General features: G+C 38.8%; 1 protein-coding gene across 2 annotated transcripts in view; it reads right to left on the reverse strand.

The window, feature by feature from the left end:
* Positions 1–15,122, reverse strand: part of LOC111633621 (homeobox protein extradenticle-like) — a 75,649-nt gene that overhangs the window by 13,471 nt on the left and 47,056 nt on the right. For both annotated transcript variants that reach the window (XM_023378239.1, XM_023378229.1), the window contains exon 3: positions 876–1,126. In XM_023378239.1, the coding sequence (XP_023234007.1) occupies positions 876–1,126 (251 nt within the window). The remainder of the gene's footprint in view (positions 1–875; positions 1,127–15,122) is intronic.

The raw sequence follows: 15,122 nt of genomic DNA on the forward strand, positions 1-15,122 counted from the left end.
GAATTCGTAAACACGTATCTCTCTTCGTTGTGTTACGTTTACTTCGATTACAACCGAGTAGGTACGCAGATTTATTGCCCGGTGCAAAAAATAATTAAGGGCATCATATTTAATGATATCCACCTTGATTTATTCTGAATGAGGGGGGAGGCAAGTTACTATAACAAGTAAGTTGCGAGTTCAACAGGGTGACAATCGTATCTAGTTTTTCCCACTGTAAAAGTGATGACAGACTAGGGGTGGGAAATGCCAGTTGGGAGGGTACCACTTGATTGATGAAGGCATGTAATTGGCTGTCTGACGGACGGCATTACCATACAAATTGGTGTCCTGGCTACTTTAATTAAGCGATGGTAGAATGAGACAAAGACAACTTACTAATTACAACATGTCTAATCCTGCCTCTTGTTCGTCACGTCGAACCGACCTCTTTTTCTATTATGTGCTTCTCCTTTTTTTTTTTTATTCAACTCTCCTAAACTGTGTTTCCTGTTCAGTTAGTCAGTAGTATGCAATCTCGCGACCATTGTAAGGGAAATAATGAGATGGAGAATTAAGGATCTTCTTTTTGATACTGATTTCTCTTCACCGTTTTCCAACTTGGCTGGCGACTAGATTACACCAATGCATTTCTATTACCATAATATATACTTTTTATATTAATTTTCCAGTTTCCTTTAAGAGAGTGTTCGAAAAACCGGTGTGCACGCTAGGTTAATAGCTCCGCCATGATATAAAAATGCATAAAGACCAACTTTAACCTTTTTATAATTGTTAAGAAAAGCAATTAAGAACATTGGCAACCCAACAAGGGAGGTCTCGCGGTTGAGTGGCCTTTTTTTTTTCCTTTTTATAATATGGGAGGAGTCACTCACCTGTTCGTACTTCTCCAACTCTTGATGGTATATTTGTCGTATCTGTGCCAATTTGGCACGGTAATCTGAGTGTTCTATGGCATTTTCGGACTGAGTGGGACCACTGGACGCTGCCGCTGTCGCATTGGCAGCTGCATTGGCACCGCCACCTTTCTCTGGTCCTGCCACTCCTTCGGCTATCAGCATGTTGTCTAACCTCATTAACTGCGGATCAGGTGGTTCTTCTTCTTGGGTGTTCCGGAGACTGAGCACTAGAATAAAACAACTTTGATCAACCAAGAGTGGACCACACCGATTTCACTTAATAATTAAACGCGGAATGAAAGAAGATATTAAAAAAAAATAATAATAATAATTCGCATGATATTATTAATTAAAATTCCTAAACTCGGTTGTGTATAGCCTTCGGTAAGTGAAACTACTTCATAGTAAGAGAGAGAGAGGAGCACGAAACTCAAAAAGCAAGAATGTTTTCATCTAGTAAAATTCAATTAAAAGCACTTTTGCTAACGTAAAAGTTGATTTATAGAGGAATAAAATGTCTCCGAAACTTCAAAATTAAAGCATCATTCCTGCACTTTTAAACAGGAAGTCCTTGTTAAACGTAAGCTTAAGGGATTAGGATGTATATTAAAACGCTCTTTCGTATTTAGTACATTAAAATTATGTAAAAAAATAAAAAAATATATATCAGATTAGCGAGAAAAACGTCAAAATTCGCAAGGGGGAGAAGGAGGAAAAAGCAACTTGTGTCAAATGCGAGCAGTAAAAAGTTAGAAGGGCTCCGTACAGCGTAGAATGAGTGACATTTTGGGAACTGCTATTCCCATGCTAATCTGAAATCCTAAAAAATCAGGCTCCCCATCCTACAATTGGAAGACAAGCTGTACCGTGAGGGAGAAGCAGAAGAGCTAGATAAATTGATACCTATTCTTTTCTCTATTGTCTCCATAGATTTTCCAAAAGTGATAGGAGAATTCCCAGAGAGAAAGACAGGAAAGACTGCTGTACCAACGTGGGAACTAGCACTCGCGTTTCTTGGTACGGTGGCCATGGATATTGTGATGCTGCTTGGGTGGGCACACGACACCAACTCCGTAATGACAGGTTTTGATGTCACGTTCCTGCGGTTCTGTCGTCAAAGGAGTATGACTCGTGACTGCACCGTGAAATCAGCGTGATGAACGTTATTTGGGTGGTTTATGGCAACCATTTTCCTTGTAGCGAACGATGCAAACGAAATGAATTTTGGAAAAAATGTATTTTCTGGGGAGAAACTAGACGAAACCAGATCGAGATACCATAAGCCAGATTGAGTGACGGTTAATAACAATCTTGCTATTGTTTGGTAGGGAATAAATCTAGAGATTCGATTGCATCGGCAATAATATTGCATGGGCTCTGGCAAACTTCCAAACTGATATCATTGGTAACGAAATAGTTGAAACATAGCCAACCAATAAGGGAATACGTTGTGGACGGTGGACGTTGCAGGCCTGTCACCAGGAAGGATGAGAGAATGGAAGTAGAGTCGAGAGAGACACGAAACGGAGGAAAGACGCATCACACCCATTAGATAATGAGGCCATTCAACCCAGAACAGGGGACCGAACTGTTGGGAGGCGGATACTTACATTGGCAACAGGAGAAGATGGCGCCAAGTTCGTAATTAAGAGAGGAAGAGAGAAAGAATACGAGAAGCGGAATGAGAGAAAGACGACGAGAAAAAAGTCGGCTTCTTGCCAGACAAACCTCGACTGTTGCTAACTGGATGTAATTAATGCAGACTCGCATCAACCTGTTGATGGCCGAGTGGTTGTCAACTCCACCTTACTCTATCAATTCTATTACACCCGTCACGTGACCCCCGAGTGTAATTAATCTGCAATCCTGTAAAGACCATAAATCAAAACGGGATGTTGTGTGTTTGTGGTTGTCTCTTCTGTGCCACCGGCACGTCAGCCACCTCCAGATTTTTTCCTCCATCTTGTCAACGTCTAGGAAAATTGTTAACCATCATAAGGATAATAAATTATCCGCGATTGAACAAAATTCTATTAAGTTTCCACCGTCATTCTTAATTGTAGAAATTCCCGAAAATGGCCCGCCACCACAATCTTTAAAAAGTGCATCATTTCAATTTAAAGGAGGAAAAAAAGAAAGAAAGAAAGGAGTGGAAACAAAAAGAAGAAAAATCTCCAAGTGATTGTCAGCAGGTTGGAACGGTAGCTCGCTGATATCAGCACGACAGATGATACTATAACACAAGGTGACACAATGACACTTTAGGCTTACGGTGTCATTTATTTCCGCATCTCTCTGTTTTCTCTTCCCCTCCACCGTAGGGAACGGCCGTTCTATTCCGTTCTACCACCCGACATAAGTTTTTCGCATTCGGTGTAACGACCTGAGTCGTCTGCAATTGTCTGCCAAACAAGATTTGATGGCAATTTGCTATTTATTATTCGCGCAGGGTTCCTTTTACTCAATGCCCCTATCTATATACCGACGCAAAATTAGCCAAGGAACCTTCAAATTTTCTCTCCACATCGGACCGACTTTAAATATTCCAACACCATGCCACCGCGTATTCTTTTATTAACACACAAATTGTATTATTCTAACCTTTCGGGACTTTCCAAGATCGCCATTTGGCTCCAATTCCACGTAAATCTTGAATGAAACTTGCATCATACACCAAGAATTGGCCATAAATAATATTTCGTAAGTTGACAATTTCTCTTTAAAAGAGTTTTTCCGGGTACCCGCACGCAGGAACAATCGGTAACGCCGTTTTTTTTTGGGCTTCTAATAATATCTGTCAAGGTCAATACGCGAGGACAAGGCGCTTCTTAGTATTAATAAATGCCAAGGTTCGAATGAAACTCGGGATGTGACGTCACGGATTTTTTGGCTTATTTAGTGACATCATCTATTTTAATGAAAGCATTATCTTTATCCTCATCTGGCGAACGGTCGATCTTTTGGATCAAACAAAGAGATCACTGGAGCTTGCCGTATGAAATAATCATAGAAGGACCCCAGTGCTGTCACAAGCCATCAGGACAGTGCCGTCTGTATCCTAGGCGACGGACTGCGAAGGGGAGAAAGAGACAGCGGTCATGCAAGCTCTCCCATCAGAATATAATTACAGAATAGGGAGCCTGTTATCTTATTGGTTTCATTCTCCGTTATCTTCCATCCGAATAAGGAACGTTTCTTGCACTAGTCTAAACGTCCCGGTGCCTTAAACATCCTTAAAAACCCTCGGCATAAAGTAGAAGAGGAAGAAGGTCCCAGAGGAGAAAGGCAGGAAAAAATTCGAGGTGACATCATCCGCTTTTTAAATAGGCAAATTAATGAGATTTTATTACAAATTCGAATATAATTAAAGTCGACTGGTAATGCACGGGTTGACGGCTGAAGGAGACCCAAAAAAAGAGAGATAATTCTTTCAAAAATAAGTCAAGAAATTATCTGGTACTGTAACCGTGGTGATTAATTAGCAATGTCCGTGAAGGCTAGGAACGGTAACCATGACAACGCGTCGATTGAAGCGGGCCCCGCACCGATCACCCCTTTCGTAGACGTTAATGAGAGGCCGAATGATCGCTGGGTAGGATGAAATTTTCGCGAGGAAATCGGAACGGGGGGAGGAGAAATTTTTGGCAAAATCCGATCCGTGTTTATCTGCAGAAAAGAAGAAGGGAAGCGGAATAAGTCGGAGTGGATCGGTGGTTGGCGGAGACGGGAGGAAAAGTGGTGCAGAGCAGAGCGAGGCGATGGATCATTGTCGACGACAGAAACAAATATCCTGGGTGTCTAATATCAAAAGACAGATCTGCGTCGTAAAAGAAAACATATTCGAGCGAAACAGGAGGAGATAATGCGGCTAGGAAAATTCAGAAGATGCGATAAAAAGATGGGATGGCAAATGACACAGAACACCGTCGGTGCCATCCGAGGAAGAGCAACATTTCTATAAACAGTGAGACACCCGAAGCCCTGATTGATTTCCCCTAATCTGCGCCTTGGCCTTGAATTTCAATGGCGATAATCGGAGGGCGACGCACGAGGACGCAACAGGGCGTGAGACACCTAAATCCGCGGAAAATATGTTGCCGGCCGATGTCTGCCAAATTTGAATAAAAATGCCATTCGCCGGAGGATATCTTCCAGCCCGTTGGCTTCATGCCTCATGTCCCTAATGCCCTCGCCACTTCTCCTTCGCCTGAATATTCACCGCTTCTGCCTCCGCTTTCCGCTACATTCGTCCCTTGTTTTGACTTCGGTGATTTACCTGCGCCCGTTCTCCGCACCAGGTTAATGGAGGCCACCTCGTGCGAAAGGGTTGCCCTCCGGGGAAGCACGCTCTCCCTCCCCCCTTCCTACCCCTCCCGCACTCTTCTTACTTATTATTAAGCTTAAACCGCGCTTCGCGGAACCACGGTGGATCTGCCTACGGATGCAAACGGCCTTCGTAAAAGGGGCTTAATTGTTCGCCCGGTACTAAAAAAAAGACCAAAAAAAAAAACGGGGGTCAAATCGCGGCTACTACTCGATCGGTGATGTGACACCGAGCTTTGGCCGTGATGGAGACAAGCGAGTCAATACGACACACCTCCTGATGAGACGGCTGTCAGCGTGGTGCGTGATGTTCTCGCCAGCGACTTTCGTCCTATCGAATCCATAATGATTAAGTCGGATGATATCATCTAGTGTTTCTGGAACTGGTCCGCGACCACCCACACTTTTTTCCGTCTTCGGCTTAACTTCACACGCCACTTTAAAGGTTTACAATGGGAAAATCCGCTTATCTCCACTATACAAAAATGTTTATATATACACATACTTCACGACGTTAGTCACGAAGAACCGTCGGGGGTCTTCTTTGACTAAATTAATTCTTTATTATCATCATTTTTTCCATCAGTTTATATGAATCTGGATATTCTTCTATGCGTTATGACACACGAGGAAGATTTTCTTCTTCTTTAATAAAGAGAGTAATTAAACATGCCCGAAAGTTACCTTTAATGAAAACTGTCAAAATAGGTGTCCGAAGAGTTAGAAGCGGGCGCTAGAAAATTACGTGTTAACCCTTGAATGCAACCTTAATGGCGATAATCCCAGTTTGCCGGGTCACAGTTGCCCATCACGATGAAGAGCTTAAAGGAAACTGTGCTGTCTCCGTGACTAGCCAATGAAAGGAATCAATGTTCGGCAGATCTTGTCCCCGAGGGGGGAAGGTGGGACGAAAGGATGGTTTGCATATTCCCTAAGGGGATAGAGAAATGCAATTACCGTTCGCCTGATTACGCCTAATCTAGTGTAATCTTGCCGGGGCACATTACAGTCCCGAAATATCATAACCGCTATCATTATAGGGCAATGGAAAAACATCTCGTCTAGCTATGATGATGATCCACTATCGTTATTTCGTAGATCGTACCAGATTTCGCTGGTGCTCTTTTTTTTTTCCTTATTCTTTCTGCTTTTATTCAATCTCTTCCACCGGCACCGCGGCGAGGTTGCGGCACAGAATTTCTCCTTACCGAAAACCACTCTTTAATACCCTTTTTTCCGGCCGGGATCGCGTTTTATAAACCATTATACTCCGCCCAATATCGATGAAATCATCAGCCGAACGGTGCGATAAAACACGAAAACGTTCGACTGCCTCCGATTCAAAGGAGTTACATATACACGAGAATCGTACGAAAACACTAAAAGAAAGGTGTACAAAAACAGACGTAAAGAAAGTCGGCACACGTATTTAATTTTTTAAACAAATTTTAGATATGGAGAAGACGATACCGCATCGGCGTGTTCTAACGGAGAGATGCGAGAGGACCGAAATTACCAATAATCATACACTGAGAGAATAAAAACCATTAAGCATTAAATTTTCATCGATTTTAATGATTATTAGCAAAGAGGAAAGAATGATGATGTACTATATTGGGTACCGAGTGCAGAGCAGAGTCTTTAGCCAGCTTTCCACTTCATCCACAATGGATGAGTCTTGGCGCCAGATATTTTATTCATTGCATCTTCCAGTTCAGCCAAAGTCGGGCATGGCAAGCCGAGTCCTAAAGAAAGACCAACGTAAATTCTCCCGGACTTTCTCTCTACCTATTTCCATTATATCGATGACCTAACCAGATGCCTAAGTAAACAAACGCAATATTTATTAACTTTTTCCGCGTTAAGTGGATTCGAAGCCACCGCTTTATTAAATCGGGATATTTCTTTAAATTCTTCTCTTCGTAAGACACGTAAGGGAATTTTACGGGACGTAACGTTATCTAGACTCTTTCAGTAAAAGTTTTACAATTTTAGTTAAAGCACCAATCAATTCTTTTCTTTGTATAAGGCTGGTTGTATCCGTTGGGAGAAGCGCTGCCAAACAAGGAGCGTGGTGGCGGACACTTGACAACTAGCAGGTGGAGATGGCAGAGAAGTTCATGACGTTATGTAACAGATGCGGATGGAACAAAGTTGTCTTGCCGGAAATCGCATTATCTCCAACCCAGATGTAGCTTCCGTTATAGGAAAGTAGGAAAACGAAAGAAGTGACTCTCGCCTCGTACTAAATCTACTCTTGTCTAAATATGTTATTCAACAGGTTCACTTTTTTTTTTTATTTTGTACGGGGTTGAATTCTTCCACCGTAAACATTTCTGACAAGGCTCGTTTATGTTAATGAGGAAAATCATTTTTAAGAATTGAAGATTAAGAAATGGCTTTGTCGGTGGTTAAATTACCTTTAAGGAGTCTCCTAAAATCGCGTTATTTTCATTAAACGTAGGGACGAAACTGATTAGCCAGACAGAAGAAGGGAAGGAGGGAAAAAAAAGAAAAAAAACGATCGTGGATGCTTTTCCTTGCCACCCGAATGATATTGTTTTGTTTCTGAAAGGCGACGGACGCTAATCAGGCGTTCAAAAGTGGTGAAGTAAATGGAAAGACAGGAGACAGAAAGACGCCAAACCACTCACTCACTTTCACCAAAAGCTATGAAAAGTTGCTTATCACACTTTCCGTCTATTCAATACAGACGACAATCCTTCTAAAGGCCTATCGCACATAACAATTTCATTCAATGCTCGATTTCTAACCCCGATTAAACATGGAATAGTGTTTAATTCCATTCATTTACTAGCCGATTTCTAAACCCCTCCCCCCACAACCGCTAAAGGTAAATTCTGTAAGCGATCTAACACCTTATTTTACAGCTAACTTAATATAAAAACATCTCCCTCCGATAAGGATATATATTTGTTTTTCACCCCGAGCTTATCTTAAAGTAGTTATTGACGAAGACAATCAATTTAGGGACGAGTATTCGGCTAATTACGATTAATAGACGATGGCTATTAAATGGTTTCATATGGAACAAATTATATTATTGGTCCCAGAGTCAAAAATCATTAAACGAGAGAATTTAGAGGATAGAGCGAAGCGACTGATCGATGCTTTAAAAATGTCGCTAGTAAAATGCGTAAGCCAACACCACATAGCATTCGCAGACTTAATAAAGTCTTTCTCCAATTTGAACAAAGTAAGTTTTTCTTAGTCTCTCCCCCGTTGGCACAAACCCCCTAGGGTCTATAACACCAGGACATTCGAATTTCACACAGCGCTGGCTGCAAATTGCAGAAGCTGCTTAATGGACCTTTCCCTCACTGTTGTTCGCCAAAATTCCATCATACACTTCATTAATTTCTCATTCCTATGCAAATGAAGATGGTGGTGGGAAAAGATGTAATGATGGGGAGGAGAGAGCTTGTCAAGTCAATGCTGACGACAGGGCGAGTATGCAGATCAGCTGGGAACAAAAGGTGGACACGTGCTGGGAACAATGCGGACGACTGCTGCACCTGACGCAATGTGCTAAGTCTCTGGTATCCTAGGAAGCGGCTTTTTCTTGGTTTCCTGCAGGGCGTCTTCACTTACTGTTTCTGAGCTACGACTTTTCAAACTGCTACGGGTGTAACTCATTCCTTAAAAACTCAAGCAGTTTAGAACTCCAACAAACAACACCCATATTAAACAAAATCTATTACTGCAATCTAAATACCGCCATTTTCTTTTTTAGCAAAGTGAATTTAAGGAAGAAAAAAAAAAAGAAATTAATGTATATTATCTATTTAGACTCTCAGATACATTAAATTTTTCGACTTCACTCTAGTTTTAAACCATTCGAATTAATCATTCTTTTTATTTCCTGAAATTAAATAATAAATAATCAAATTTACTACATAAAAATTCGTATAAACTATGTATAAAACTAATCTAGGAATGCCATTTCGTTCTACTTTAAACTGATTTAAACTTCCCAAAACATCCAAAAACAGGAAGATGTTTTCGGTTTTATATTCAACTAATTTACAAGAAGTATCAGACACTCATTTCCATCTATCCTGGCTTAATACAGGAACTAATATTAATTGTCATATAGAGAACAGGAGTGAGGCAGAAGCAGCATCAGCATCAGCATCAGCATCGGCAGCAGCAGCAGCAGCAGCAGCACCACTCAACCGTCCTTCTCGTTAGCCACGTTACTAAGCAACGGGTTGTCAGAAGTGGCTGCATCTGGCTTGTAACCTTAATGGATTCGAGATATTTTTCATTAGGACGTGTCCACTTTTTGTCTTCCTTAGCATGCTGCTGATAGGTTATCTGGTCATCCGTTTAAGATCCCTAATTTGGCAAAGTCTTGATAGAAAACCTCGGTACGTTAGATAATACAAAATTATCTTCAGGAGAAGATGGAGCTTAATAAGTAAAAACCATCTTCTGCAATGGAGAAATACTAAGATAGCACGCCTATCTCGTTAAGGCGTGCTAATTCTACTCCTACAAGGGATAAGAAACAAAACAAAATTCCTAAAGGATCTTTAATATAAAGACCCCTTAGGAACTTTACAGTGAACTTTATTAAATAAGTAAAAAAAACAACATTTTTTTTTCCTGTTTGTAATGTTAGTAGCAATCAGAGAAAGGTAAATAAATTTTTAAATAGTATAATTTCTATTCTTTAAATCAGTAAAATAATAAGGGAAATTCTAGACTTAGAAATAAACCTTCTTCTTTATTAAGGAAGAGAAGTAAAACGTATTTAGTAAAAGAGGAAGACTTCTAATCCTTATAGAAAAAGTAATAATAATATTTAAATAAAATTTCTTTTTCGGAATAGTAAAATAGTAGTGACAAGAGGGATGTAATTCGTTAAGCCGTACAAATTCTATATTTAGCATGAGTAAGAAGGGAAAAAAATTTCCTAAAGGATCTTTAATGTAAGAATCCTTAGGAGAAATCTTACGGTGAGCTTTATTTAATAGGTAAAAAACCATCTGTGGGAATAGTGAAACAGTAGAGAAAGAGAGGTTAAGAGCCATTTCGTTAAGAACAGAAAAGTCTACTTTCTGGCACGAATAAAATGCAAAAAGATAATTCCTAAAGGGCCTTTAAGGTAAAGACCCTTAAGTATCGTACTCTGACCTTTATTTAATAAATGAAAACCATTTTTCGGAATAATAGTAGCGACAGAAGAGATTAATTTTGTTAAGATGTGCCATTTCTATTTCTATTAACGGTACATACATGGAAAAGAATTTCCTAAAGGGACCTTAACCTAAAAGACCCTTAGGAAGCTTTTATTTAATAAATAAAAAGTATCTTTAGAAAAAGAGTAAGAAGAGGAAAAGGATGCCATCTTATTAAGATTTACCTTAACGAAGAGCGAGAGAAAAAAAATCCTGAAGGATCCTGAAAGAATCCAAGAGCATATTTCATAAGTGTGAAACGTTTTTCACTCCTTTCAGAATTAATAAGGAAATAAAAATGCTCCTAGAGAAGCTTTAACGTTAAGGACTCTTAAGGATCTTACGCTCGCTCCTTATTTAATACAAGAAGAAGATAGCATTATTCAATCAGATAGAGAAGGCAAGAGTCGAGTTTTAATTTAAAAGTAAAGCGAGTGGAGGATAAATTATAAAAGGGGAGGTAAAATATCCCGATATTAAAAGAAAAGCTTTTAATAAAGGGAAACTTTAAATTCCCGGCTATCAACACGTGGCTAAAAGAAGCATCTTTATATCAGCCAACGACATCAGACTTTAAACTAAATAAAAGTGCCATACCGGACACGGCATAATGGCTGCCTTTCATCCGTCTCACTACACGACAACAAAACAGTAATTTCGTAGAGGCAATAAAGGAGACAATAGCAGAGACGATTAAAATATCCCCAGTTTAGACCTCCAGCCGTCGCATCACAAAAACCCTTATCATTGGCGATGTCAAGTTCCCATGCCGGAGTCTAATTAGCATTGAATCATAAATATGTGGCTGTGAGGTAATTAATGACAGGAGGAGGAATGCCTGCTATATTGCTTCGTGCAGCTTGTGTCGCTAATCATTAAAGCTTCCCCCTTGCTCCTCTCTGTCTTTTCCTTTTCTGCTTTATTACTTCTTCTTTTCTCTAGCATTTGCAGGTGGAGAATTTATCCTTACTGAATTCGGAACTCGACATTAACAAGGTGACCCACCCACCCCCTTTTCTCTCGTTTAATCGGACTAGTGACGTAACAAAATAATTTCGTCACACTTTCCAAAACTTCCATCTCGATCTCTTGATGCTCCGAAAGCGATGGATAAATAGTAGAAGCAGACGTGTGCGAGAGAAAATTGATGCAAAAGTTAGCCAAAGCACCATAAAAGGCAGAAACTAGTAGGTTCCGACTGTCGACTAATAATAAGCGGTGCATTTAACTTAATAATAGATGAAGGAAAGATGCAAACTGTACAGTACGGTTAACAAGCCAAATAATAAATGCACAATAAGTGCAAAGCGCATTTGGAACCTTAATAAATGCAAATGATTACGGAGAGAATTTACTTTAATGTTATAATAAATGCAGAATACATTTAATAGATTAGTTGAGAAGACGAAATGGCCTAAACCAAAAATTCTTGCATTCTGATGATTAAAAGCATATCTAAAAGGGGGGAGGATGAATCCCTCATCTCTAAACTTTGTCTTTCCGAATAATTTAACAAAAGAGAACGTACAAAAAACCGATACATCAATGATAAAAATAACACAAATTCTTACTAATTATCCTCAAAAACCTCACCAATGCTATTAACCTATAAAGAAATTACCAAATTAATATAAGAAAAGTGCCACTGTTTAACCATTCGAAAGGTGATTATAATTGAAAAATACAATTTCAGAGTTTAAAGTCCGAATCATCTACGATTTAAATGATCAAAATTTAATTAATACAAGCGAAAGAAATTAAAAAATCAATCGGTAAAAAGTATTTTTGTAGAGAGAGAGAGAGAGAGAAAAAAAAAGGTCACTCTATCAAATTCAAAGAACACATTGATGCGTATTAAAGGAACATCATTTCACAATCCATTACTAATACCCCGAAAATGCACTATACACTAATTTCCTTCCTATATACCAGTCTCATTCGATAAGCATTTTTTTTTTCTTCCCCCACTCTTCTTTTTCCTATCCATTGCTGATGCGGCTCCAATACTAACTAAGTTAAGATCAACACTAAGATCGCGATGCCGTGTACGGATATTTAATCAAATTTTCTCTCTCCTGTCTAGATAGAAGGCAAAGTATTGAAATTTACCTAACTGGATTACACGAGTGTGAGAGAATGAAGGGGGAAAAAGAAAGTGGGTGCCTGAAGCATGGCATGGAAGCGACAACGGCAGTTCTGTTTTATGCCATCGTGTCATCTATGATTCACGGTCAGCTCAACCAATAGAGACGTCAAATCCAATTAAGGAATTTCTGTTTAAGATTCCCTCCATAGTTCTCTCCCTATATTTTATATTGATGTTGGCCTGCTGTGCATCCCCGTTCCGATAATCGAGTTGTTTAATTGTTTTAATTACGCGGTATAACGAAGAGGGTGGGTAGTATTTTTACAACAAACTTTCTATCTCTCTCTCTACTCCTAGTTAACTCCTTTATTTCCTAGTTTTATCTGTTATTTTCCGAAGATTTAAGCAATATATTTTTCAAAAATGATAGGTGATATAACAAGAAAATACAAGAGAATAAAAGGGGAATGTTTTTTTGTCGATCTCTTTAAATTTTTTAAGGAGCTCAACTTTTGCGAATAAGCAAAGTAAACACACGCAGAGAGGTAGTTTTTCGTGGAGAAAAGAGAAATTTCTGGATAATATACTTTTCCTTTAATCCTAAATCCATATTTATAAAAATCCTCCGTAGTTCTATCGACTGTAGCATGCTCTTAAGACGATTTTCTCTTTAGTAACTTCGCTTCAAAACAAGATGTTTCTGTATAATTTAGGATCTCATCCGCCACTAGATGAGGATGATTTATGTGTAGAAAAAATACAACAGTTCTAAGTGATCCACTCTAAATGGATAGATCAAAATATAGAGGAAAGAAAAAAGAAATATATCCACATTTAAAAACTAATTCCCGTAAATAGCATGGAAAAATCGTCTTTAAATCTACTAAATAAACAATATTAAAATATAAAAAAAAAACACACGACATTTTTACTCATTACCACAGTTTTTTTTAAAAAAGTATCCGGCCCCTGCAAAAATCTAATTGTCTTCTCCTCGCGGCACTAATGTATCGAGGACGAGTAAGAATTTCGGGCGCTTGGCTCTTTAAACGATACAATTATTAAAATATTAGAAAAATAAAGAAGGATAAAAATTTAAATTTGTAATTATTAAGTAGGAAGGAAATTTTTTTTTTCATCGGCTGGTGGCTGGTAGAAGAGAGAGAGAAAAAAAATAATCTACCCCCAAATGAAAGAAATATTGCGAGTAATCGATTCTTAAAGAAGTAAAGTGCGCGATTACTTAATGATCGTACTAACCAGAGTAATCACCATTGACAAAATGATTAGATTGACATTAGAATGAAGTTGTGCATAGAATGCTTTAAAAGAGTCTTTTGTCGATCTAGAATTAAAAAAAAAAGTGTTGGGAAGGATGTCTTATTGCCGCCTAGACATTGGTATTGATCAAACTCTACATCTTTTCTTTTCCAGATTGGGTTAATGATATGACGTAATCAATTCGGCATTAAGTTAATATTGTAAAACTCTCTCTCTCTCTTGTGGGGTTTTTATTATTTTTAACCAAGCTCGAGACACGATGGTCGAGGGGGATGAGAGTAAACGTGTCTAGTGATAAAGGTTAGCTCAGAAGGGACCGTTATTACCCAATCAAAATAACGAGCAAACCGGGCAGACAAACTGTTTCCCAAGAGACCTAGCAGTAATGTGAAATCCATTAAGTGAGGTTGTTTTTGGCAGGCCAGCATCTTCGAGAGTCCACTCTCTGCTCTAGAGTGGTTCCTCTTTTCGTTTTCCACGAACTAAGGGGGAGGAGGAGGATGAAGGAGGAGAAGGGAATGTGTGATGGAAGCCTATAGTTTTGGTGACTGTTTCTTCTCTCTCCTTCCATAACTCACTACTTGCGCCGAGTCAAATGTAAATACCTGACGGTGACGTTTTTGCGGGGAGGTTGTCTTGTTGTTGTTCTTCCCCTTTTTGCTCTTACCATGGTAGCTTTTTCTGCTTGTTCGTGTCAGTTCTGGCTCAGATAACAGAGAAAGACGAGTTGTGAATAGAGGAAAGTAAAGTGCCATACATTCTCTCTGTCGTACACTTTGCAGGAAACATTTTCTTTTGTCTGTGCCTCCCTTTCCCTTGCTTCGTGTTAGTTCTGACTTGTCACTTAAGATTTCGTGCCCGTGGAATTTTTATTTTTTATTAAAATCTATCTGACTAGTCTGGATGTTGTACACTTAACGTTGATTTTTCTGATTTTACGGTCAAAGGAGCTGCGATAAGTCTGTTTTTAATGCATTTTATCGTAGGCCTCTCTTCATTTTTAAACTTTTAGACGTTATTTATTCTACACATGCGAATAACCCATAAAATCCTCTCGAATTACAATAACAAATGATAAATATCCAAAGATACAAACGTCAGGAATGAGAAAATAAATCCAAAAATCACTCACTTAAATTTTTAATAATATATATATTTATTTATTTAATTTATATAAATAAATTCAAGATACTTTTCAACTATTTAAATCCATCTTCGCAGCGATTCATCATCACAAAGGAGGATGAGGAGGAGGAGGAAAAATTGTGTTTATTATTAAGTTTTAAACTTATTAAAAATTATTATATTAATATATTTATTTTATATATT

The sequence above is a fragment of the Centruroides sculpturatus genome, unplaced genomic scaffold (assembly GCF_000671375.1).
Source record: "Centruroides sculpturatus isolate CEXI.00-Female unplaced genomic scaffold, Cexi_2.0 scaffold54, whole genome shotgun sequence".
Classification (NCBI taxonomy): Eukaryota; Metazoa; Arthropoda; class Arachnida; order Scorpiones; family Buthidae; genus Centruroides; species Centruroides sculpturatus.